This window comes from Silurus aristotelis (assembly GCF_946808225.1).
Source record: "Silurus aristotelis genome assembly, chromosome: 3".
Classification (NCBI taxonomy): domain Eukaryota; kingdom Metazoa; phylum Chordata; class Actinopteri; order Siluriformes; family Siluridae; genus Silurus; species Silurus aristotelis.
Genome location: NC_139576.1, coordinates 2687399 through 2715115, shown reverse-complemented (window position 1 = coordinate 2715115; position 27717 = coordinate 2687399). Strand labels below are relative to the sequence as shown.

The 27717-nt window shown below is 39.5% G+C and overlaps 2 protein-coding genes across 8 annotated transcripts in view; one reads left to right on the top strand and one right to left on the bottom strand.

Moving 5' to 3' along the window:
* LOC310723321 (uncharacterized protein) overlaps positions 1–27717 on the bottom strand; it is a 487719-nt gene that overhangs the window by 166716 nt on the left and 293286 nt on the right. The gene's annotated exons all lie outside the window — the stretch shown is intronic.
* On the top strand, positions 79–26039 carry LOC310723300 (uncharacterized protein). 4 transcript variants are annotated; one of them, XM_083536104.1, is made up of 6 exons: positions 79–569; positions 673–1009; positions 1054–1207; positions 1716–1859; positions 2171–2271; positions 2701–3193. In XM_083536104.1, the coding sequence occupies exons 1-6, from the start codon at positions 395–397 to the stop codon at positions 2840–2842; spliced, it is 1053 nt and encodes a 350-aa protein (XP_083392230.1). In that variant the 5' UTR covers positions 79–394; the 3' UTR covers positions 2843–3193. The 4 variants fall into 4 exon arrangements, with proteins under 4 accessions (XP_083392230.1, XP_083392232.1, XP_083392229.1 ...); XM_083536106.1 differs by lacking the exons at positions 1716–1859; positions 2171–2271; positions 2701–3193 and adding exons at positions 21930–22075; positions 22452–22558; positions 25790–26039 and having other exon boundaries at positions 81–569; positions 1054–1196; XM_083536103.1 differs by lacking the exons at positions 2171–2271; positions 2701–3193 and adding exons at positions 22452–22558; positions 25790–26039 and having other exon boundaries at positions 84–569.

The following is a 27717-nucleotide window of genomic DNA, read 5'->3' as shown; positions in this document are numbered from 1 at the left end:
TCTCCTTAATGTTTTTCAAAGTTTGTGTTTTGTTTGAGTCAGCATTAATAATTTTTACAAAACTATAAAGATATAACCTTCAGAGGGTCAGTCTTTAAAATGGCATTAGCTTATTAATGTACTGTGAGTGATTTTTTAAGAGTCGAATTTAGCTACAGAGAAACTTACAGGAAGCCAATAAACAAAGTGTTATAGCAATGACCTACTGAAAGTGTTGCTGTGTGGGGGATAAGATGCGAATTTTACTTCCTGTACAACAAAACTTTAGACACAGTAGTCACAGGGAGTTGATTATAGTTTGGAGGCTAAAGCGGAGACTGTAGAGATCGAGATCTAAAATACATTGAAGGCTTTTGTACATTCAGCATCTTTACGAGAGGGAACACAAAGAAAGATGAATGAAGAAGTTTATGAAAATTACTCAGGAGTTTCTGCAGATAGCAGGGCAGCTGATCCAAAGGACAACGGAAATTCGTATGAAGACATATATGCAAATGAAGTTCCAGAAACTCAAGTGACCAGATGCAATGATGGAACTATTTCAAGAAGCAATAATGGAATTATTTCAAGTATGCTCACACACTCACATTTATCTACACATACAAACTACTTTAATGAATTACATCATCCTATGCAGATTTAATTGATTTATTGATTGATTTCTAACTTTAGAACCCAGCAGTTCAGGATACAGATGTTTCAGAGTGACTGTGTTTTGTCTGCTAATGCTGGTTGTTTTCTTGCTGGTTGTCATCACCATACTGTGCATCAAATTTAATAACCTGACTGTAGAAAGAGACCAGTTACAGACCAGTTTCAACAATCTGACTATAGAGAGAGACCAGTTACAGACCAGTTTCAACAACCTGACTATAGAGAGAGACCAGTTACAGACCAGTTACAACAACCTGACTATGGAAAAAAGTCAGTTACAGACCCGTTACAACAACCTGAATACGGAAAAAAGTCAGTTACAGACCCGTTACAACAATCTGAATATGGAAAAAAAGTCAGTTACAGACCCGTTACAACAACCTGAATATGGAAAAAAAGTCAGTTACAGACCCGTTACAACAACCTGAATATGGAAAAAAGTCAGTTACAGACCCGTTACAACAACCTGAATATGGAAAAGAGTCAGTTACAGACCCGTTACAACAACATGGCTGCTGAGAAGGAACGTCTTTCTCAACTGAGTATAGTGAATGTTTGTTAAATTTAAAGTAATGCAGCACATTTGTAGTGAGTTAAAACACTAATTTTGTATCCCCTGTGTGTCTGTAAACACCAGATAATCCTCAGGGGCCGTGTTTAATCATCTTTGTTTTTTCTTCTGCACATATTTTATGGTCGTTTGATGTCAGTATAAAAATAGCCTTATTCATGTCTCTGTTTTTTCTCACCTTCTCTTTCTCACTGCTCTGGCATTTTGGGTGTTTCTGTGTGACAGAATATTTTGGTGGTGTTAGAACAACAGATACAATACATACTGTACATTAATAGTGTTTCTTCATTCTTAACCATCAGGGGTCATGTTTGAATAGCTCAATAAATTATTCCAAGTATAAAGAATAAAAAAACAAATGATTGGCTGAGGTGTTTTATAGTGAAGTAATAAATAATATCACCATGTGACAGTGGATTTAGTGAACATGAACATATCGTAGTGTTGGACTGGTTCAGGGTTTGTGGTTTGATCTTCGCTCTGTACAGAGAAAGACATTAACACACCAGGATGGAGATACTTCAGCTCCAGTATTTACTACATCTCTACTGTGAAGAAGAGCTGGAGTGAGAGCAGAAGGGACTGCCAGGGGAGAGGAGCAGACCTGGTGATCATAAACAGCAGTGAGGAACAGGTAGTGTACTGTAAAAAAGGGAAAATTGAGAGATTCTATATTTAAATGGCATATTTCTAAACTCTTTATTGATGTTAGAAGCCTGAATGGGATCTGTTACTATAGAAACAATTTCCTGTTAGAACGAGCACATCAATGTTAAAGTATTGGTTATGTTATGGTTATAAAAATGATGCACACCTTCTTATCAATCTGATTAGAAAATCCTGATATGAGCTGTGGCATTGATGTAATTATTTCATTAAAGAAAGACATATTTCTCCTGTATGCCATGGAATGGGAACATCTAATCAGTTGTTTTTCCACACCAGGAATTTGTTGAGGTGTGGAGAAGAAATCTTTGGATTGGTGCAAATGACAGAGACAGTGAAGGGACCTGGAAATGGGTGGACGGAACCACAGTGATCAGTGGGTAAGAGAATGAGAAAAATTGGGTTTGTTCAATCATCACAAAGAGAAAAAGAATTTCAAAATAATAAATAATAATAAAAAATTATAATAATTGTAAGAAAATAATATTGAACATTATTTAAAATTTATATTAAAAAATATTCTCTCTCACTGTTAAAATAAACCTACCATAAATATTCTAGACTGTTCATTTCTTTGTAAGGGGGTAAATTTACGAAAACAGCAGTGGATCAAATCATTATTTCCCTCACAGTATATGGATGTGTATATTCAGTGTATAGTGTATAAGGTACATGGTGAGTCACAGTGTGTAAAATCATGGTATGATGAAGTTTCATTGACTCAGACATAATAATAATGTTTTTAATGAAAATTGTCTTTAATTAAAACTGTTATAAAAAGAAGGTGAAGACTGATTCTCTTCTTTAAGGTTCTGGAATCCGGGTGAACCAAACAGTAACGGGGATGAGGACTGTGCTGTGTCTGGCTATTACACTGGGAACGGAAAATGGGACGATGTTTCTTGTAACAAAAATTTAATTTGGATCTGTGAGAAAAGACTTAATATGTGAAATGTTGCATATGAGTGAAAAAAAAAAAGTTTTTGTATTTTAATGTTTTTATTGCTTTTATGTACATACTGGTAGGAAAAGAAGTGATTCCCCAACTTGTTTCTATCTTACTAAATGTGCTTTTTAAAGTTTCATCTAAATTCTAAAAGCGATTTGTAGAGTTTGTCTCTGATATTTGTGTTAATGAGTCTATAACAAGTAATAAAAATGTTTGCAGAAAATTTGCTTTGTGTCAAAAATTTCTAAAATCTGGCAAAAAATGAATGATCCATGAATCATTTTTAATTCAGTTACAAAGTAACTTTTGTTAAGACTAGAATTAAGCAAAAAAAAAAAAAAAAAAAAAAAAAATCACCAGTATTGGAGAACTTTCAGAGTACTGACCACGAGCCGGAAGCGGGAGTAGCTCGATCATGTTTCTAGAGAGAGTTATGAACCATCAAGGTCCGTAATGCGGGGATAATCCACGGAGCGGAGATAGTCCACGGAAGGGAGAAAGTCCACGGAAGGGAAAGTCCAAAATCAACATTTCATTCTAATAACAGGTTCTGTTTAAATTAAAATCAAAGCTCCCTTCTTCAGGCCGCACAGGCCTCCTTTTATATACGCTAGGCTTTCAAGGATGGTGAGGAGCAGCCATGGTCCTGATCAGTTGCCGCCATGTCTGGGTTTTGTTGGCCTGCCCACCTGTTATTTGCTTTTTGGCTTTTTAAAACACTGGTGCTGAACTGGTGCTGTCTATTCAGCACTATGCCTACAGTTACGGTATGTTCAGAGTGTATTCCTTGCAGCGGTTGCATGCCAGAATCCTGTCATCACAGTACCCCCCTCAGCTACAAACCTACTGTTAGTGGGTTCTGGGACTATAATGAATATCTCCAGGAGAGGCCGTCTGCCTGGGAGAGTGGTGGTTTCAGCGGTTAAGGCGCTTGGTTGCCGATCGGAAGGTCTGGGGTTCAAGCCCCGGTATCGCCATGCTGCCACTCTTGGGCCCTTGAGCAAGGCCCTTAAACCTCTATGCTCCGGGGGTCCCTTACGAGGGAAATATTAAGGTCCGTGACGTCGGAGTGACGTGGGGCCGCCTTCCCGTGGGCTCACCACCTGCAGGAGGGACAGTAAGGGACGGTGCTGTGAGGATTGGGCAGCAGTCGAAGGCGGGGGCCTGCTTAGACTGCTGCCCCCGTGACCTGAATTACGGATAAGCAGGAGAAAATGAATGAAAAAAAAAGAGGCCGTCTGCATTGCCATGGTCTGCTCCTGCTCTGTTCTGCAGTGGAACGAGTCCTGCAAAAGAGAAACCAGTGATTTATATGGCCGTTTGTGTCTTTTGCTTTAGCCATCTATTGCCCACCAAGTAGTACCACAGTTCCTCTATGGCCCACTTAATTGATAGGGCTTCTCATTCCACTACAGCATAATTCTTAATAATCCATATCCTTCTCTCCCTGTCACCCCCTTCTCTCTTTCTCTCTCTCTCTTTCTCTCTCTTTCTTACTCTATCTCTCTCTTTCTCTCAGTCAAATTGAACTTGCTCATGAAGTACTAGTGACCATTGTTTCTGCCCCTCTACTCTCCTCACATCCACTCACTTCATCCCAGCCTACCTCTCGATGGTGTTGGTGTTCTCTTTGATTGGAGGACACTCTGTGAATCCATGAAATTGCAGAGTAACACAGGAGCTTTGAGGATGGATTTGATCATCACTTCACACCTCAACAAAGTTTAACTCTAATAAATAGACATTTGGTGCCACTCAGATGAGGATGAAGTTCCCTCTCGATTCTGGTTCCTCTCAATGTTTCTTCCTAATGCCATCTCAGGGAGTTTTTCCTTAATCACAATTGCCAACGGCTCATTCATTGGGGACAAACTTACACTTATTAAGAACAAACTTTTTTATTCTTTATTACCACATTATCTGTGTAAAGCTGCTTTCAGACAGTGTCCATTGTAAAAAGAGCTCTACAAACAAAAATGAATTGAGTTGAATAAATGCAAATTTAAGAAAAATAAAGCATACTCTGAAGAACTTAGTTGGATCATCACCAAGAAGTACTGGAAGCCTTCTAATGGCAACACATCACATGTCAGCGAGGGCTGAGGTCAGAGATGCCTTCAACATGAAAGGATTGCAATTTCTGTTACTGAGACTTAAAGTAATAATATCAGGCTGCTTTTTATAATTAATCAAACAACGGCATCAATTTAAATGTACAAACCTTGGCTTCTTGCAGAAGATTGCTTAAACTGCAACATCATTTATCTGCAATAAATGGACATTCGGTGCAACCCAGATGAGGATGAGGTTCCCTCTTGAGTTCCTAGTTCCTAGTTCTTCCTTATGCAATCTCGGGGAGTGTTTCCTTGCCACAGTCGCCACCGGCTTGTTCATCAGAGACAAACTTACACTTATAAAGAAAATATTTCTTTTTATCACCACATTATCTGTGTAAAGCTGCTTTAAAACAATGTTCATTGTTAAAAGTGCAATACAAATAAACATCAAATTAAATACAATTTTATTTGTCATATACACATACATACAGGGTATGACATGCAGTAAAATGTTTTTTACGACGGTCCGGCATTAGGGAATAAAATGGGGTGAGAAAAAGAGAATAAAAATAAAAAATAAAAACAGATAAATAAAGTGTGTGTAATATACTGTATATATATACATATATATATATATATATATATATATATATATATATATATATATATATATATATATATATATATATTATACAAAAAAATGCTTATGGCAGTGTGCAGTTAAACAGTAAACAACAGTAAACAATTTAAGCATGATTTTTGATAGCTCATCAGCTGTGGCCAATGACGATCCAGGGAGGCATAGAATTCTTTTAGGTTCTTCCCAACCACCCTGTTGAATTCTTGATAAAGCTGAAATTGTAAAACAAAATGGTCAAATTAACATGTAACTATCATGTTTATAGAATAGCCTTTTTTTGTCACATATATATTATAGCACAATGAAATTCTTTCTTCGCATATCCCAAAATGCTCAGTAGCTCGGGTCAGAGCGATACAAATACACATAATGCAAACTTTTTAATTTCACTTTACCTGACTTTCTCTAAAAATGATTGAAGTCTGAAGTATCTGGTTTACAGAAGACTTGTTGATCACAACATCCTGTATTTTTAAGGACAGAATCATCTTCTGATAGATAAAGACTGAATCTGATTTTTTTTCCCTTCACTTCATCCAACAATTGCTGCATGAGCATTTCACTGCCTGAAGCATCCTGACCACTTGGGAGGTTAGGTAGGTATTTGACCTACCTTTTCTTGGTTTCTTAATGTTCCTGCTAGGTGGATTACTTCTAGTAGAATATCTTCATCTTTCCCTTAGGGGTGATTATTTACCAATGCCTTTGCAACATCTCTTAGATCATTAGCAGTTTGGTTTGCTTTAAAAAAGTATATGTTCTTAATTAGTTTGTCATTTTTAGGTGCGTTTCATCCTTCAAATAGACTACATTTGCTTGATATAGACCATAATCAATATCGACAGAATCAATTTGAAATAAAAAAAGATATCAGTCCATGGCATTCTGTATTCCTGGGGTGATTCAGCAGTCAGTATTTTATCTGTTTTGATTTTTATTAACAACAGAATAGAATACGCTCTGTAAGTATATTCAGTTTAAGCAATTCAATAGAATCATGTGAATTGTACAACAAACCTAAATTGAGTATTTTTGCAAAATGTTAGGGTTTATGTTTATTGAATCTATGTATTTTGAATTAAAGCAATTTAGGGATAACAGTGAACAACAGTGAATTAACAAACCTAATAAAGAAAAGATTTTTATGAGTGTTTGAAAATGGGATGTAATGTAAGTGGTAAGTTTGATGTATCGGGTGATTTTGCCTTTACTTTTCCAAAAGAATGAAAAAAACGTAAATGACTTTTTAAATTTGTATAATCGATGATAAAGGATGTATAATAATTAATTTACAATACTAATGTTAATATACCAAAACTTTTTTATTTACAAACATAAAATTAAACGTTTTGATGTCTCTTTAAGGTCTTTTTCGGGTTGACAAAAAAAAACATTTTATACAGTAATATTTTGGGCATGGGCGTAAATTTCATTTAACAGTAGGGGGGGACAATAAATATAAAATTTCTCATGAGCAATTTTTGTAGGGGGACACAAATAATACAGTCAAATTGTACTTACAGTATAAAGACACAGTGTCCCCACAGTGAAAAACTTTGTTTCTATCATTATTATTGTAGCATGGAGACTGCGTCAATTACAATGGTAATTCAAACTGCTTTACATAAATAAAGTAAAACTATCATAAAAAAAATAATCACAACAATACAAACAAGGAATTAAAAAAAGATTTAACATTTTATTTACAAATTAATTAAGACACTTAAGAACAGAATGGAAATTGATTATACAAAAAATAAAGTGGGGTCAGTTCGGATGTAGCACAGTGTTTATTTAGTAAATGCACAGATAAACAATATGGTAATTGTGGCCGTTAATGTTCAGTTAACATTATGCCAAGTCGTCCCAAATAAAACACTGCATGGGAAACTGAGCCGCAGACACACACCTGACTCGTGTGTGTAGAGTAGGTGAGATAAACACACACCTGACTCGTGTGTGTAGAGCAGGTGAGATAAACACACACCTGACTCGTGTGTGTAGAGCAGGTGAGATGAACACACACCTGACTCGTGTGTGTAGAGCAGGTGAGATGAACGCACACCTGACTCGTGTGTGTAGAGAAGGTGAGATAAACACACACCTGACTCGTGTGTGTAGAGCAGGTGAGATAAACACACACCTGACTCGTGTGTGTAGAGCAGGTGAGATGAACACACACCTGACTCGTGTGTGTAGAGCAGGTGAGATGAACACACACCTGACTCGTGTGTGTAGAGCAGGTGAGATGAACACACACCTGACTCGTGTGTGTAGAGCAGGTGAGATGAACACACACCTGACTCGTGTGTGTAGAGCAGGTGAAATGAACACACACCTGACTCGTGTGTGTAGAGCAGGTGAGATGAACACACACCTGACTCGTGTGTGTAGAGCAGGTAAGATGAACACACACCTGACTCGTGTGTGTAGAGAAGGTGAGATGAACACACACCTGACTCGTGTGTGTAGAGTAGATGAGATGAACACACACCTGACTCGTGTGTGTAGAGCAGGTGAGATGAACACACACCTGACTCGTGTGTGTAGAGCAGGTGAGATGAACACACCTGACTCGTGTGTGTAGAGTAGGTGAGATGAACACACACCTGACGCGTGTGTGTAGAGTAGGTGAGATGAACACACACCTGACTCGTGTGTGTAGAGCAGGTGAGATGAACACACACCTGACTCGTGTGTGTAGAGCAGGTGAGATGAACACACCTGACTCGTGTGTGTAGAGCAGGTGAGATAAACGCACACCTGACGCGTGTGTGTAGAGTAGGTGAGATGAACACACACCTGACTCGTGTGTGTAGAGCAGGTGAGATGAACGCACACCAGACTCGTGTGTAGAGTAGGTGAGATGAACGCACACCAGACTCGTGTGTGTAGAGCAGGTGAGATGAACGCACACCAGACTCGTGTGTGTAGAGCAGGTGAGATGAACGCACACCAGACTCGTGTGTAGAGTAGGTGAGATGAACGCACACCAGACTCGTGTGTGTAGAGTAGGTGAAATGAACACACACCTGACTCGTGTGTGTAGAGAAGGTGAGATGAACACACACCTGACTCGTGAGTGTAGAGTAGGTGAGATAAACACACACCTGACTCGTGTGTGTAGAGAAGGTGAGATGAACACACACCTGACTCGTGTGTGTAGAGTAGGTGAGATGAACACACACCTGACTCGTGTGTGTAGAGTAGGTGAGATGAACACACACCTGACTCGTGTGTGTAGAGAAGGTGAGATGAACACACACCTGACTCGTGTGTGTAGAGCAGGTAAGATGAACACACACCAGACTCGTGTGTGTAGAGTAGATGAGATGAACACACACCTGACTCGTGTGTGTAGAGCAGGTGAGATGAACACACACCTGACTCGTGTGTGTAGAGAAGGTGAGATGAACGCACACCAGACTCGTGTGTGTAGAGCAGGTGAGATGAACGCACACCAGACTCGTGTGTGTAGAGCAGGTGAGATGAACGCACACCTGACTCGTGTGTGTAGAGCAGGTGAGATGAACGCACACCTGACTCGTGTGTGTAGAGAAGGTGAGATGAACTCACACCTGACTCGTGTGTGTAGAGCAGGTGAGATGAACGCACACCAGACTCGTGTGTAGAGTAGGTGAGATGAACGCACACCAGACTCGTGTGTGTAGAGCAGGTGAGATGAACGCACACCAGACTCGTGTGTGTAGAGCAGGTGAGATGAACGCACACCAGACTCGTCAAGTCAAGTCAAGTCAAGTTTATTTGTATAGCGCTTTTCACAACAGACATTGTCTCAAAGCAGCTTTACAGAAATCAACAGTGAAGGTGAATGGTGTGTATTTATCCCTGATGAGCAGCCGTGGCAACTGTGGCAAGGAAAAACTCTCTTAGATGTTATGAGGAAGAAACCTTGAGAGGAACCAGACTCAAAAGGGGAACCTCATCCTCATTTGGGTGACATCAAGAGTTTGATCATAAATCCTGTCCTCAAGGTTACACTTTTTTTTTTTTTCACTTTAAAATTCAATACTTTTCCAGATTTTAAAGACCGTATTTAACATCTGACATGATGAGTTTAAATTCCTATTTTTATGAGCGGAAGGTTGTAGCTACTGCAGCGTATAGAAATTACCACAAACCACATTCCACACACAGCATTCTATTAAAACTGCAATTCCAAAAACAGCGCCATGTTGATCATTTATAAGTGTCATTTTTACAACCTTCAATTCTACAGCAGCAGAACTCCATTAACAAAAACACCTTTTGACGATTTCCACACGAATACGTTGACGTATTTTCCTCTCCGTTTTTGCCCTTTTTTTCTCTCTCTCCGTTTTTTGGCCTTCCGATGTGAGCGTTTTCAGACGATTCCATGTGGATGAACAACTTTTGGGAAACGACCGAAAGCAAAAGTGTGGACGCGGAAAGGTTTTGGATGAAAAAACGGCATTTCTGAATTTATCAAGATTTATCCAGAAAGTCCTTTTTTTTTTTTTACCAACTAATTATATAAACTACAACTAAACTACATTATATAAACAGAGTACAGTAATAGTATGGAAACACAAATATTTTGCAATATTCTGTGTTCTTTTTAACCCCCCGCATAATAATCCAGACCTGGAAATCACTCGAATCAAATTCCATACTTTTTCATACTTTTCCAAAATGCGTATGAACCCCGTGTCCTGCTACTGATCCTAAACTGGGGAAAAACACAAATGGTTCCGAAGGTATGAAGGTCGGTGCTCCCTGTGACTGTGCGTACAGCCTCGTGCTGCCATCTGTTGGCGTGCTACAAAACTAGTCTTGAAACCTTTTGATATCGCCTCGTACTAAGAACCTACAATTGTTATGTTTTTTTTTTTTTTATTATGAACATATTGAAGAATTGCAGAATTTAAATTTTTTTTTATTGCAGACAAAAATGTGACTAAAAATTAAGAATTTCAAAAGATCATACCCAGGTTACATTTATGTGAAAAGGAAGTTGTTACAGCCAATCAAAATGAAGAATTCAATTCATATGGAAATGGAATAGAAACAAATGGAATGGGTGATTCTTACTCGTGTGTGTAGAGAAGGTAAGATGAACGCACACCTGACTCGTGTGTGTAGAGTAGGTGAAAATGAACGCACACCAGACTCGTGTGTGTAGAGAAGGTGAGATGAACACACACCTGACTCGTGTGTGTAGAGTAGGTGAGATGAACGCACACCTGACTCGTGTGTGTAGAGCAGGTGAGATGAACACACACCTGACTCGTGTGTGTAGAGTAGGTGAGATGAACGCACACCTGACTCGTGTGTGTAGAGAAGGTGAGATGAACGCACACCTGACTCGTGTGTGTAGAGAAGGTGAGATGAACGCACACCTGACTCGTGTGTGTAGAGAAGGTGAGATGAACGCACACCTGACTCGTGTGTGTAGAGAAGGTGAGATGAACGCACACCTGACTCGTGTGTGTAGAGCAGGTGAGATGAACACACACCTGACTCGTGTGTGTAGAGAAGGTGAGATGAACGCACACCTGACTCGTGTGTGTAGAGAAGGTGAGATGAACACACACCTGACTCGTGTGTGTAGAGCAGGTGAGATGAACACACACCTGACTCGTGTGTGTAGAGAAGGTGAGATGAACGCACACCTGACTCGTGTGTGTAGAGAAGGTGAGATGAACACACACCTGACTCGTGTGTGTAGAGCAGGTGAGATGAACGCACACCTGACTCGTGTGTGTAGAGCAGGTGAGATGAACGCACACCTGACTCGTGTGTGTAGAGAAGGTGAGATGAACGCACACCTGACTCGTGTGTGTAGAGAAGGTGAGATGAACACACACCTGACTCGTGTGTGTAGAGCAGGTGAGATGAACACACACCTGACTCGTGTGTGTAGAGCAGGTGAGATGAACACACACCTGACTCGTGTGTGTAGAGTAGGTGAAATGAACGCACACCTGACTCGTGTGTGTAGAGTAGGTGAAATGAACGCACACCAGACTCGTGTGTGTAGAGAAGGTGAGATGAACACACACCTGACTCGTGTGTGTAGAGTAGGTGAGATGAACGCACACCTGACTCGTGTGTGTAGAGCAGGTGAGATGAACGCACACCAGACTCGTGTGTGTAGAGTAGGTGAGATGAACGCACACCTGACTCGTGTGTGTAGAGCAGGTGAGATGAACACACACCTGACTCGTGTGTGTAGAGTAGGTGAGATGAACGCACACCTGACTCGTGTGTGTAGAGCAGGTGAGATGAACACACACCTGACTCGTGTGTGTAGAGAAGGTGAGATGAACGCACACCTGACTCGTGTGTGTAGAGTAGGTGAGATGAACACACACCTGACTCGTGAGTGTAGAGACAGTGAGATGAACACACACCTGACTCGTGTGTGTAGAGTAGGTGAGATGAACACACACCTGACTCGTGAGTGTAGAGCAGGTGAGATGAACACACACCTGACTCGTGTGTGTAGAGAAGATGAGATGAACACACACCTGACTCGTGTGTGTAGAGAAGGTGAGATGAACACACACCTGACTCGTGTGTGTAGAGAAGATGAGATGAACACACACCTGACTCGTGTGTGTAGAGAAGGTGAGATGAATACACACCTGACTCGTGTGTGTAGAGAAGGTGAGATGAATACACACCTGACTCGTGTGTGTAGAGAAGATGAGATGAACACACACCTGACTCGTGTGTGTAGAGCAGGTGAGATGAATACACACCTGACTCGTGTGTGTAGAGAAGGTGAGATGAACACACACCTGACTCGTGTGTGTAGAGAAGATGAGATGAACACACACCTGACTCGTGTGTGTAGAGCAGGTGAGATGAATACACACCTGACTCGTGTGTGTAGAGAAGATGAGATGAACACACACCTGACTCGTGTGTGTAGAGCAGGTGAGATGAACACACACCTGACTCGTGTGTGTAGAGCAGGTGAGATGAACACACACCTGACTCGTGTGTGTAGAGCAGGTGAGATGAACACACACCTGACTCGTGTGTGTAGAGAAGATGAGATGAACACACACCTGACTCGTGTGTGTAGAGCAGGTGAGATGAATACACACCTGACTCGTGTGTGTAGAGAAGATGAGATGAACACACACCTGACTCGTGTGTGTAGAGCAGGTGAGATGAACACACACCTGACTCGTGTGTGTAGAGCAGGTGAGATGAACACACACCTGACTCGTGTGTGTAGAGAAGGTGAGATGAATACACACCTGACTCGTGTGTGTAGAGAAGATGAGATGAACACACACCTGACTCGTGTGTGTAGAGCAGGTGAGATGAATACACACCTGACTCGTGTGTGTAGAGAAGATGAGATGAACACACACCTGACTCGTGTGTGTAGAGCAGGTGAGATGAACACACACCTGACTCGTGTGTGTAGAGCAGGTGAGATGAACACACACCTGACTCGTGTGTGTAGAGAAGGTGAGATGAACACACACCTGACTCGTGTGTGTAGAGAAGGTGAGATGAACACACACCTGACTCGTGTGTGTAGAGAAGGTGAGATGAACTGGGAAAGCAGGCAGTGGGTCAAACCAATGTGAGGAAGGGGGGGGGGGGTGTTGTGCTTAATTCAAACCCCCGTCTGAAATCAACCCCCCTACGCGTGCACGCGCACAGTACCGTCGTATTTCCTGTAGATGGCACTAAAAACACGGAAGATTGGGTCAAATGTTTTCCTGGTCCTAACGCCAAAAGATCAATTTGAAGAAAACGTGTACAGCTTCCTGTAGATGGCAGAATAAACTCAGGAATGTAATCATTTGCTTTTAAGACCACCTGCGTGAATTCTAACCGCGTATTTATTTTGCGTTAATACCTAGACTTACTTAAATTACTCGGATACACAGGTAAAAAAAAAAAATATTTAAATAGTTAATTTTCTTTTATTAACATGGACATAACCTAACCCCCCCCCCCCCTGCTTATTTCTTTTTCCTTCATACTCAGAGTTACCAAACTTGCTGTGAAAAAAATACTACATTTAATCGAACTACATGGACAGCTGAATTATTTAGGGGGGTATTATTTATGCAAGCTGAATGTAAACCCACTGCCTGAATTCTACCCCCCCCTCTATTTCTTTTTCCTTTATACTCAGAGTTATCAAACTTGCTGTGATACACCTACACAAGTATTAATATTTAATGCACAAAGTTTTGTTCGATTTATACAGACAGCTCTATTTTTCAAAATGTACAAATATCCCAATCTCATGCATGTAAAACTTGCAAAACCATACAAAATAAAAATCCACTAATAGAAGAAGTGTATAAAAAAGTGTTACTCTTTTAATTCTAGTTTTGACAGGAATGACACAAAAAGTGCACTTGTGATGTCGCCTGGATACATGATGGGTGGTACCACCGATTGCAGCAGTCACAGGCAATCTGAAATGTAGAGAAGACATCATTTTCTTCAAGGCACTAGACAGACACTGTAACCAATAATGAAATTGTAATAGATAGTGAATAATCTTGCCCATAGAAAACAGTAATACCCAGATATTATCACCACTTTTTTCTCCCCACAGACATGGCACAGCTGCTCAGGTCGTCTAAAATAACCAATTCAAGTGAGAAGATTATATGATTTGCATTGAATTTACAGTCAGTGAATTTACATTCAAAATGTACATTTCAAAAGAAAATATATTCTATTTCAACGTTTGGTACAGGTACATTTCTGCTAAACAAGCAGGTAGTCAAATGAGTTGGTGAGGATGATGGCAGATAGGTGTGGTGATTAAGAAGGATGTGCAGTTAATGACTAGTGAGGAAATGTAGTGAAGAGGCAGGTATTCTTACTGCTGAATGGTGATCATGTTGTGCTCCTTTTTTTTTTTTTAGAGGCTGCTATGATTTGTTCAGGATTAATTTAAGAATGTAAAAAAAAAAAAAAACAGCATTCATCTAAAATGGAAATCTTTTCCAAAATTATAAGCCTTTACAATCACTTTTTATTTATTTTACACGTCCTTGCTGAAAAAAGGTATTCTATATTTTCAAAACAAAAAAAGAAAAATTCAACACTGACCCAAACTTGTAGTGTATTTTCTTAAAAAAAATAAAATAATAAAAAAATTTAATTATATATATATATATATATATATATATATATATATATATATATATATATATATATATATATATATATATATATATATATATATATATATATATATATATATAATCAGCACTACTGTTTCCACCATTGATTCAATCTGCAGTAACAGCTGAAGAAAATTCAGCTTTGCATCATAGAAATAAATTATATTTTATAATATATTAAAATAGAAAACCATTATTTTACATTTGTATAGCATCTCACAACACATTATTATTTTTTTATATTTCAGTTTATTTTTGATCAAATAAATGCAGGCTTATTGAAAATAAGATTCTTCTTTAATAAATATTTGAAATAGTAATGTTACGACTGATACTGTACATTACACATACCACCGTTTTGGAGAAGAGTGACAGCTATTTCCTTTCTCAAGTCTTCCACTCCTTCTTTTGTGTTAATTAAAACAATTGGCTCCTCTCTAAGTACAAATTCAGCAAACTAAAAGAGGAAAATAATAAAAAGCAATTTCATTATAAAGGGAAATAAAACACTATAATTACCAACTTAATTGTCCTTCTCCAAGATCATAAGTTCAGGGTAATTAAATAATTTATCTATTTTAAATCACTTACTTTCAAAGCAAAGATGCCACATGATGTGCCACCTTGCTGTTTTGGGTGAGGCGGTGTATCGCAGGACCACCTTGAAAAATTGCATCCCTTTTGTCGCATAAAAGCCCTTAACATATCAAATCATCATGATTGTGATACTGGAATAAGTCATTTTCCTGTAGAGGTGAATTTTGTACAGAAGCACATTTTTGGGATGAACAACTTCAACTACCTCGTTACATCCTGGCATTGTCTCAGTCTTGCTGAACTTTCTCCCAGAGGATCTAGGAACAAAGCCCTCCTTTGAGATGGCAGCATAACCTTTTAAGATTTTACACAGTAATGAATTTAGATTTTAGATAATGAAGAGATTGACATGCATTCAATATTAACAATTTATGTTTAAATGAAGTTTCTTGTAGGTAAAATGTCTTCATAAACATTATAATAAAAAGTTAAACAACCTCTTTTTAAAGGAATCTACTATGTTTTGTATATTCTCCAGACACCTTGTTTTGCACTTGCTGGAACAGCTACATCCTTAACTTATCTGCCCCATTTACTCTGGTCATTTGTTGTTTCTTTTAATATTAACTGTTAATGTTATTTTGGTAAATCTACCTTTAAAAAGAAGCTTAAAAGTTTACCACCTAACATTTAATCAAATGGCATACACTATGCAGAACACAATATTGGAAGTTATTTCCAAGGTTTAAAATATCATGTCTAAGAACACTTCATTTGTTTACCACATCTGTCCAGTGGTGGTGGTCATTCACAATGCCAATGAGATACTTGTACATTGTGGGATCAACCTGAAATTTAAAAAGAGGACTGAAATATGTTCAAATTTAATGTTTCATAATTGGTACATAAATAAACCAGAGCAAACCAACTTTTAATTTGGATTTGTTTCCATTCCAAATTTTCGTCATTTCATATGAGTCAATTTGGAATGCCTGCTCTTTTGGTTGTGCACTGAAACGCCTCACAAGAAGAAATTTGTATGCATTAATAACCTTAAACAAGGAAACAAAACAGTGTGGGGTTAGCAGTGGATGTTAACATTTGATATCTACAGTTTCAACCGCAAAACATTTTAAAATGCTAAACCTCACTTACCTCACTTTCAAGCTCATTACTTGGAGCGATTTTGTTAATGTCTGCAAAAAATATTTTATACGGCCCAATTCTGGAGAGCAACACATAGGCATTTTTTCCTGCCCATGCCTCTTGAACAACTGTATTTATAAATATCATAAGAAAATAATAAGTATGAGAAAACATGTCTGTTAGCTTTCATTAGTTTATAGCTCTTCTTCTGCTGACTTACTGCTGATGAGGCGGTGCTGTACTGCTTTTGCTCTAGTGGTAGGTGATGATGACACAGATACAGACACAGGTGATGTAGCTGTTCTGGAGATGACAGGTGATGGTGAAACCCTTGTTTAGACAGGTGATGCAGTTCTTTTGGAGATTGCAGGTGATGGTGAAACAGATACAGCGGTGGTGACATATGACTCCGTCTCCATCTTTCTTTCTTGCCCATCAATCAAATCAGTGCAGTAGTTTGCGTTGCAGGATTTTCCTTGCATCATTTTTATTGTATTTTATTATTCAGTAACAGATATGATTTAGATATAGTTAATTACTTGAAATACTTCAAGTAAAAGTACACAAAAGACTACTCAAGTACAGTTTCGTGAGTACATGTACAGTAATTTATTACTTTCCACCTCTGGTTTAGTTTGATTTCATTTGTAACAAAAAGCTTTTTGAACTTTCATGACTTCCAGCTAGTTGTCTTATAATCTTTGCTACACCTAAAGAATTCAACACGAGTGTAATCAACCCCCAGTCAACTCTACTGTAAATCTGGCTATAATGTGTCAATAGGAACATATCTACCTTTCAGAATGACAAGTTGAAAGAAAGTTGTTAAAAGTTGTTTTCTTCACGTCCTGCTGTTTACACCTGGAAATTATTATTTTACACACTTATATCTTGAAAATAAAGTGTTAATGCCAATATCTGTCATTAAAGATTAATTACACAGGTAAAAACTCATTTGCATTTGTAAACCTTCCAAACTATTAGAAAATATCTTACTTTCGACTTTGTCCATTAATATTCAATTAATACTTATACATTTATTTATTTTACAGGATCACAAAATCTTATTTAATGCTTTGCAAACCAAAGACAGCACACAAATAAAATAAAAAAAAGTGAAAAGTGAAACTTTGTTTATTTTTAATTGACAGATATTTGTTTATGGAAGAAAAATACATAGAACTGGGGGGTTTGAAGAATACAGGCAGGGGGTTTACATTCAGCTTGCCTAAATAATACCCCCTAAATAATACAGCTGTCCATGTTGTTCGCATAAATGTAGTATTTTACACATACATTATTACTTGTGTAGGTGTATCACAGCAAGTTCGATAACTCTGAGTATAAAGGAAAAAGAAATAGAGGGGGGGTAGAATTCAGGCAGGGGGTTTACATTCAGCTTGCCTAAATAATACCCCCCTAAATAATTCAGCTTCACGGCATGAGACCTGATTCTCGAAGCAAGCCGAGATCGCGTATCTTCTCCAGCAGATCAGTGTGTATGATGTTTTACATATTTTTTCCGCACGATTAGCGGTTGCACCGACGTCCATATGTGGTATAACACGTGCTACACCCCCCCCCCCAAAAAAAAAAAAATAATAATAATAAACTGTAACCGGAGCCCATAAATAGACTGGTAGAGTGACAGGATACTGAAAGTCTTTCTGGGTTGGAAGAAGATAGAATTTCAACTTCCTGTCCTGTGATCAGCAAATCTGTAGATAGCCACAGAGAGCTGATCTCAGTTGGAGACATCAGTGGATACTATAGAGATCTTTACCTATAAAATATTCGAGGCATCTTGCAGATCAGCAGCTTTGCGGGAGGGAACACAAGGAAAAATTAGTGAACTCGGTAAAGAATATAACTCTGATGTTATTGCACATGGCAAAGCAGCAGATCTGATGGACAAAGAGAATTTTTATGATGTCTACATGAAAGAAGTCCCAGAAACTCAAATCAACAGAAAGAACGATGGAACTATTTTAGGTATGCTCACACACTCATACTTCTATACATATATAAACTACTTCAGTGCATTACATCATCGCTTGTAGATAATACATAGGATGATGTACAACTATAATGAAACTATTTCCAGAATATTCCACTTTCTTTCGGCTTCTCCCGTTAGGGGTCGCCACAGCGGATCCTCCGCACGTTTGATTTGGCACATGTTTTTACGCTGGATGCCCTTCCTAACGCAACCCTCCCCAATTTATCCGGGCTTGGGACCGGCACTGAGAGTGGCTGGGGATGGTTCCCTGACCGGGAATCGAACCCGGGTCGCAGCGGTGAGAGCGCTGCATCTTAACCACTAGACCACCAGGGGACCTATTTCCAGAATATTCCACTATTGGAATTATTTCATTAATGCTCACACACATTTATTCACACATCAAATTATTTTACTTGAATGCATTACATCATCCTATGTAGATTTGATTGACTGATTGATTGATTTCTAACTTCAGAACCCAGCAGTTCAGGATACAGATGTTTCAGAGTGACTGTGTTTTTATTTGTCTTTAATTAACTTGTAATAATGATGAAAGGTCAATAAAACTGTATAAAAAGGTGAAGATTCTCTTCTTTAAGGTTCTGGAATCCGGGTGAACCAAACAGTAACGGGGATGAGGACTGTGCTGTGTCTGGCTATTACACTGGGGATGAAAAATGGGATGATGTTTCTTGTAACAAAAATTATATTTGGATCTGTGAGAAAAGACTTAATATGTGAAATGTTGCATATGAGTGAAAAAAAAAAAGGTTTAATTTTGATGTTTTTATTGCTTTTATGTACATACTGGTAGAAAGAGAAATGAAGTGATTCCCCAGGAAAAAAAATCGCTTTGTTTCTCTTTTCTTTTTTTCTCTAGGAAAAAAAGTGAACTCATATTTCTACTTTTCTATCTTACTAAATGTGCTTTTCAAAGTTTCATCTAAATTCTGAAAGCGAATTGTAGAGTTTGTCTCTGATATTCGTGTTAATGGTCTATAACCAGTAATACATTTGTTTGCAGAAAATTTGCTTTGTGTCAAAAATTTAAAAATTCCAGCAAAAAAGTAATCATTCATTAATAAATTTCAAATTCAGTTACAGTGTAACTTTTGTTAAGAATAGAAATAAGCAAAAAAAATAATAAATCACCAGTGTTGGAGAACTGTCAGGGTAGGGACCACCGGAAGCGGGAGTAGCTCGATCATGTTTCTAGAGAGAGTTACGATCCATCAAGTGGGTTAGGTCCATAATGCGGGGATAATCCACGAAGCGGAGCGGAGATGATCCACGGTACGGAGTGGAGATGATCCACGGAGCGGAGATACGTATAGCAGAATCCTTTGTAGCAGTGATGACAGGATAACATTCATGCACGTCTATTGGTGGAAAAAGGTGCCCAGCGATGAACCAAGGTATGACAGAGTGCTGTTATTAGAAAGTTTGTTTTAATTTGTACAGAAAAAGACATTAACACACCAGGATGGAGATACTTCAGCTCCAGTATTTACTACATCTCTACTAGAAAGAAGAGCTGGAGTGAGAGCAGAAAGTACTGCAAGGTCCAGCATGTGGTCAAAAAGCTCAACTGTGTAACCAAGAAGTTCATTATAGGTTCTGTTTTGTTGAGGTGTTTAGTAGATCAATGATTGAGAGTTGCATGTAAAATTGTTTGTGGCAATTGTAGTTCTAACACATCATAGTAAAACTGTTCATATTAATTGTAGTCCAATCAATGAGTTGGTTTCCAATTAATGAGACCTCCACGAAGAAGACGAACATAAGAATCTCAGGAGCATGTTTTCTTTGGCAGTGGAGAAGAGAAAAAAAAAAGAAATCATGTATTACTATGTATGCTTATTATAAAAGTCAGTAGGAGTAAGACAGAGTACATGTGTGTGAATGAAAGGGAGGACAGTGGAGTGGTGCAGGAAGAAGAGATGGAGAAGGGGGAGGAGTTCAGTTACCTGGGGACAACAGTGCAAAGTAATGGAGAGTGTGTTGGAGAAGAGTTTTCCTTTCTACTGTTTCCATGTTTTTATGGTAGGTACAGTAATAGTAATTAGCCAGAAGATATTTCTGACAACAAATACCCAACAGATACCAAGTTCACTGGACACCTTTGAGAAATTAAAGTAAAATCTTGAATTTACCAATTGGTAGAAGCTTCCAAATCCTACATCCTCTCTCTTTAATGTTTTTCAAAGTTTGTCTTTTGTTTGAGTCAGCATAAATAATGTTTACAAAACTATAAAGATATAACCTTCTGAGGGTCAGTCTTTAAAATGGCATTAGCTTATTAATGTAGTGTGAGTGATTTTTGAAAGGTCAAATTTAGTTACAGAGAAACAGGAAGCCAATAAACAGTGTTATAGTGATGAAATAGTAAATGTGTTGCTGTGTGGGGGATAAGATGCGACTTCTACTTCCTGTACAACAAAACTTTAGACACAGTAGTCACAGGGAGTTGATTATAGTTTGGAGACTACAGTGGAGAGTGTAGAGATCGAGATCTAAAATACATTAAAGGTTTTTTGTAAATCCAGCATCTTTACGAGAGGGAACACAAAGAAAGATGCATGAAGAAGTTTATGAAAATTACTCAGGAGTTTCTTTAAATAGCAGGGCAGCTGATCCAAAGGACAATGAAAATTCGTATGAAGACATATATGCAAATCAAGTTCCAGAAATTCAAGTGACCAGAAGCAATGATGGAACTATTTCAAGAAGCAATAATGGAATTATTTCAGGTATGCTCACACACTCACACACAGGTATGCTCACACACTCATCCTACGCAGATTTAATTGATTGTTTGATTTCTAATTTCAGAACCCAGCAGTTCAGGATACAGATGTTTCAGAGTGACTGTGTTTTGTCTGCTAATGCTGGTTGTTTTCTTGCTGGCTGTCATCACCATACTGTGCATCAAATTTAATAACCTGACTGTAGAGAGAGACCAGTTACAGACCAGTTTCAACAACCTGAATATGGAAAAAAATCTTTCTCAAATGAGTAAGTGAATGTTTGTTAAATTTAAAGTAATGCAGCACATTTGTAATGAGTTAAAACACTAATTTTGTATCCCCTGTGTGTCTGTGAACACCAGATAATCCTCAGGGGCAGTGTTTAATCATCTGGGTTTCTTCTTCTGCACATATTTTATGGTCTTTTGATGTCAGTATAAAATAGCCTTATTAATGTCTCTCTGTTCTTTCTCACATTCTCTTTCTTCTTTCTTACTTCTTGCCATTTTGTTTGTTTCTGGGTGACAGAATATTTTGGTGGTGTTAGAACAACAGATACAATACATACTGTACATTTCTATTGTTTCTTAACTCTTAACCATCAGGGGTTTAGAGTTTGAATAGCTGGATAAATTTTTCATGTATAAAGAATAAAGAAACAAATAATTGGCTGAGGTGTTTTATAGTGAAGTAATAAATAATGTCACAATGTGACGCATGTATTTAGTCATGCAGGTGAACATAAACATATCGTAGTGTTGGACTGGTTCAGGGTTTGTGGTTTGATCTTCGCTCTGTACAGAGAAAGACATTACCACACCAGGATGGAGAAACTTCAGCTCTAGTATTTACTACATCTCTACTGAGAAGAAGAGCTGGAGTGAGAGCAGAAGGGACTGCCAGAGGAGAGGAGCAGACCTGGTGATCATAAACAGCACTGAGGAACAGGTAGTGTACTGTAAAAAAAATTTAGAGATTTTATATTTAAATAGTATATTTCTAAACTATTTATTGATGTTAGAAACATGAATGGGATCTGTATCTTTAGATTATTGCACACCAGAATCACACTACAAGATTTATAGATGTTTATTAAAAAAAAGTAAGCTGTTACTATAGAAACAATTCCCTGTTAGAACGAGCACATCAATAGTAAAGTATTGTTCATGTTATGGTTATAAAAAATGATGCACACCTTCTTATCAATCTGATTAGAAAATCCTGATTTGAGCTGTGGTATTAATGTAATTAATATAATAAAGAAAGACATTTCTCCTGTATTTCATGGAATGTGAACGTCTAATCATTTGTTATTACACACCAGGACTTTGTTGAGGTGTGGAGAAGAAATCAAGGTGCTTGGATTGGTGCAAATGACATAGACAGTGAAGGGACCTGGAAATGGGTGGACGGTACCACAGTGATCAATGGGTAAGAGAATGAGAAAAATTGGGTTTGTTCAATGGTCACTCTCACATCCCATTTAAGAACACAGAAATCACTCTCAGGTCTGAGAACATATGTAAAGCTTTCACACTGGCAGTTTAGAGCACACTTTGCATAAAAAATGGTCATGTAATATCTGTCATGAAGAACCAAAACAAAACCTGTAGGAGAGGGTTTAAATTTGGTTGCCTGGGAACTGTTCCGCAATTCTCTCAAATGTGACCATGACTTACTTTCAGGTGAACACTTGTTCAGGAAGTTAAGTAACCTGCACATTTTGTAGCTAATGACATCATCATCATTCATCTTCACAACCTGTGGGTACCATGAATTCTTCTTTATTTTCATTTTGGTGTATAAGGTACAGTCTTCTTCTTCTTTTTTCGGCTGCTCCCATAAAGGTCGCCACCGCGGATCATCAGTCTCCATACCACCCTCTCCTCTACATCTGGCTCTTTTACACCAACTACCTGCATGTCTTCCCTCACCACATCCATGAACCTCCTCCTTGGCCTTCCTCTTTTCCTCCTTCCTGGTGGCTCCATCGTCAGGATTCTTCTACCAATATAACTCATGTCCCTCCTCTGCACATGTCCAAACCATCTTAATCTCACCTCGCTCACCTTGTCACCAAAACGTCCTACATGGGCTGTGCCTCTAATAAACTCATTTTTAATCTTGTCCATCCTCATCACTCCCAACGAAAACCTTAACATCTTCAGCTCTGCTACCTCCAGCTCCACCTCCTGTCTTTTACTCAATGCCACTGTCTCTAATCCATACAACATCGCAGGTCTCACCACAGTCCTATAAACTTTCCCTTTCATTCTTGCAGATACTCTTCTATCACAAATCACTCCTGCTATCACTCTTCTCCACCCACTCCACCCTGCCTGCACTCTTTTCTTTACTTCTCTAACACACTCTCCATTACTTTTTACTGTTGACCCCAGGTACCTAAACTCCTCCACCTTCTCCACCTCTTCTTCCTGCAACCGCACCACTCCACTGCCCTCCCTCTCATTCACACACATGTACTCTGTCTTACTCCTACTGACTTTCATTCCCCTTCCCTCCAGCGCGTACCTCCACCTCTCCAGGCTCTTCTCAACCTGCTCACCACTCTCACCACAAATAACAATATCATCCGCAAACATCATAGTTCAGGGAGACTCCTGTCTGACCTCGTCAGTCAACGTTGCAGCACATCCTTCCCAGCTCGGTCTCTCTGCCTGCCAATCGGTACAAATCCTTTTCTCCTTCCTTAGTGTTCAACCTCTCATACAGCTCCTCATATGCCTTTTCCCTGGCTTTCGCCACATCCCTCTTTACCTGCTGCCGCATCTCCTTGTACTTCTGCCTACTTTTCTCATCACTCTGTCAATCCCACTTCTGTTTTGCCAACCTCTTTCCCCTTATGCTCTCCTGCACTTCCTCATTCCACCACCAAGTCTCTTTGTCTACCTTTCTATTTCCAGATGTCACACCAAGTACTTTTATAGCTGCCTCCCTCATCACTCCTGCAGTAGTTACCCAATCATCCAGCACCTCTTCACCACCACCGAGCCCCTGTCTGACCTCTTCCCTGAACCTCAAACTACAGTCTTCCTCCTTCAGTTTTTCACCATCTTATTCTTCTCTCAGTCCTCCCTCTCCTCCTCTTCTTCCTCACCTCCAAAACCATCCTACAGACCACCAGCCAATGCTGTCTAGCTACACTGTCCCCTGCCAACACCTTCCAATCTCCTTCTGGTTGCATCTCCTATATAGAACATAGTCCACTTGTGTGCACCTTCCTCCACTCTTAAATGTCACCCTATGATCCTCCTTCTTCTTTAAATACAGATTCACCACTGCCATTTCCATCCTTTTAGCAAAATCTATCACCATCTGCCCTTCCACATTCCTCTCCTTAAAACCATACCTACCCATCACCTCCTCATCACCTCTGTTCCCTTCACCTACATGCCCATTAAAGTCTGCCCCAATCACCAATCGTTCTTTCCTAGGTACACCATCTACCACTTCATCTAATTCACTCCAGAATCTATCCTTCTCCTCCATTTCACAACCCACTTGTGGAGCATAGGCACTGATGACATTTATCATCATCATCCCTTCAACTTCCAGTTTCACGTTCATCACCCTATCAGAAACTCTCTTCACCTCCACTACACTCTTACTGTACTCTTCCTTCAGAATCACCTCTACACCATTTCTCTTTCCATCCACACCATAATAGAACAGTTTAAACCCACCTCCAATGTTCCTGGCCTTACTCCCTTTCCACTTGGTCTCCTGAACACACAGCATATCTACCTTTCTCCTCTCCATCATATCAGCTATCTCTCTCCCTTTACCAGTCATGGTACCAACATTTAAAGTACCAACCCTAACCTCCACTCTCCTACAATTCTCCTTTCCCTGCCGTCTCTGTAGAAGTCTTCTTCCTCTCCTTCTCCTCCTTCGGCCAACAGTAGCCCAATTTCCACCGGTACCCTGTTGGCCAACGATACCTGTGGCGGTCGTTGCTAACACGGGCCTCGACCGATCCGGGATGAAATTCTTATTTGTGATCTGTATATTTGATTTGGCACATGTTTTACGCTGGAAGCCCTTCCTAACGCAACCCTCCCCATTTATCCGGGCTTGGGACCGGCACTAAGAGTGCACTGGCTTGTGCCCTCCTAATGGCTGGGTTGGTGAATAAGGTACAGTGAGGGGAAATAATTATTTGATCCACTGCTGATTTTCTAAATTTACCCTCTTACAAAGAAATTAACAGTCCAGAATTTTTATAGTAGGTTTATTATAACAGAGAGAGAAAGAATATAAAAATTATAAAAATAAATAATTGTAATATATTAATATTATATATTATATAAAATTTATATGAAAAAAAAAATATTCTGTCTCTGTTAAAATAAACCTAACAAATAATCTAGACTGTTCATTTCTTTGTAAGAGGGTAAATTTTTAAAATCAGCAGTGGATCAAATAATTATTTCCCCCACTCTATATGAATGTGTATTTTCAGTGTATAGTGTATAAGGTTTATGGTGAGTCACAGTGTGTGTAAAATCATGGTACGATGAAGTTTCATTGATTTAGACAAAATAATATAGTTTTCAGGGAAAATTGTCTTAAATCAAACCTGTAATGATGAAAGGTCAATAAAACTACATAAAAAGGTCAAGACCGATTCTCTTCTTTCAGGTTCTGGAATCCGGGTGAACCAAACAGTATCGGGGATGAGGACTGTGCTGTGTCTGGCTTTTACCCTGAGAACGGAAAATGGGATGATGTTTCTTGTAACATAAATTATATTTGGATTTGTGAGAAAAGACTTAATATGTGAAATGTTGCATATGAGTGAAAAACACAAATTAATTAGAATGTTTTTATTGCTTTTATAAACATACTGGTTGAAAGGAAAACCAAGTGAAGCTCCATCTTGTTTCTAGGAAAAAAAAATTCAGCTTGATGACCATTATCAATTTCGGTCATAACATTTTAAACCTCAATTTATGTATTTCTACTCATATTTCTACTTTTATATAGAATCCTAACCTTACAAATATCCAATTGATCTTACTATTATTGTTTTTGAATTTCCATTTAAATTTCTTAAGCAATTTTGTCTCTGATATTTGTGTTAATGAGTTTATAATAAGTAATAACGTCTGTAGGTTTTGGATGTAACCCTAGTTCCCTGAGGGAACGAAACGCTGCATCGAAACTCTTTGGGAAAGCCCCGTGTTGTCCACGCTCTAAATCACGTGTAAAATCTGACCAATAGGCAAGTTGTGACGTCATCGGCAGGAGACATAAACCAGGAAGCTATGAAATGGCGGAGTGATGCTAGCGGCATTAGCTGAAAAAGGTGAAGGTAAGCACTTACAGCGATGCAGGGAGTATGCAGCGTCTTGTTTCCTCAGGGAACTATTGTTACATCTGTAACCTAGAGACGTTCCCTTTCAGGAACTCGAGCTGTGTCAAAACGTTTTGGGAACCAGTGTACCATTGCACCATACTGACCAGTCCCTGCCTAGAGTGTCTGGGCAACACCAGCCTGCAGGACAGAGGAGCCAGGAGTGGCTCTAATGTCGAGGTCGTAAAACCTGACAAATGTCAACGAGGTGGACCAACCTGCAGCGTTACATATGTCCTGCAGGGTCACTCCTGCCGACAAGGCCATAGAGGCCGCCATACTCCGGGTTGAATGAGCCTTGACTCAGAATGGCTTGGGAAGACCAGAGGACCCATAACCAACCAAAAACCCATCCAGAGAGTCTGCTTATTGGCAGGAATACCTTTCTTATGAGGGCCATAGCAGACAAACAGTTGCTCCGACTTCCTCCAAGGACTTGTCCTGTGGATGTATGTACCCAGTGCTCACACTGGACACAGTCGATTCTGCTTCTCCTGGTCTGAAACTAGTAGGGGAGAAGGGCAGTATGCCTGCAACATGACAGGTCGTAAAGAAAGCCGTAGGGATCTTAGGTACATACCCAGTTCTAGGGTAGAGGAACACACTGGCCATGCCAGGAGTAAGCTCCAGGATGGGGATCTGTGGGTCCCCTATTCTTTTAAGGAAGGATATCGCCAAAAGGATGGCGGTCTTAACCGGCAGATATATAAGGGCCACCTCAGCCAAAGGCTTAAAGTGGGGCTCAGATAGAGCCGCCAACACGATAGCCAAATCCCACACAGGCGTGCTCACACCACGTGGAGAACAGCTGCCATCTAGTGACATACGACCTCCTGGTGGAGGGAGCTCTGGAATAGAGGGTGGTCTCAACTAACTTAGTAGAGAGGCCTGCAGGAGGAGATCCCTTGTTAGAGGAATTTCCCAAGGAGGTCCCGAGGAGGGACAGCAGGTCCGCAAACCACGGTCTGCCTGGCCAACAGGGTGCTACCAGAAGGAGACGTACTCCATCCTGGTGGATTCTCTCCAGAACTCCCGGGAGCAGCGCAATGATAAGAAAGGTGTACAGATGAAGCCTCAGCCATGTATGCACCATGGTGTCGAGCCCCAGTGAGGGAACCTTGTCCCACCCCGTGAGGGATGCGGTTGTTGTAGCATTACGCAATAACAAGGCGCTGCCAAGATGGGGCCTTTAGACAGGAATGCATGTTCCCTC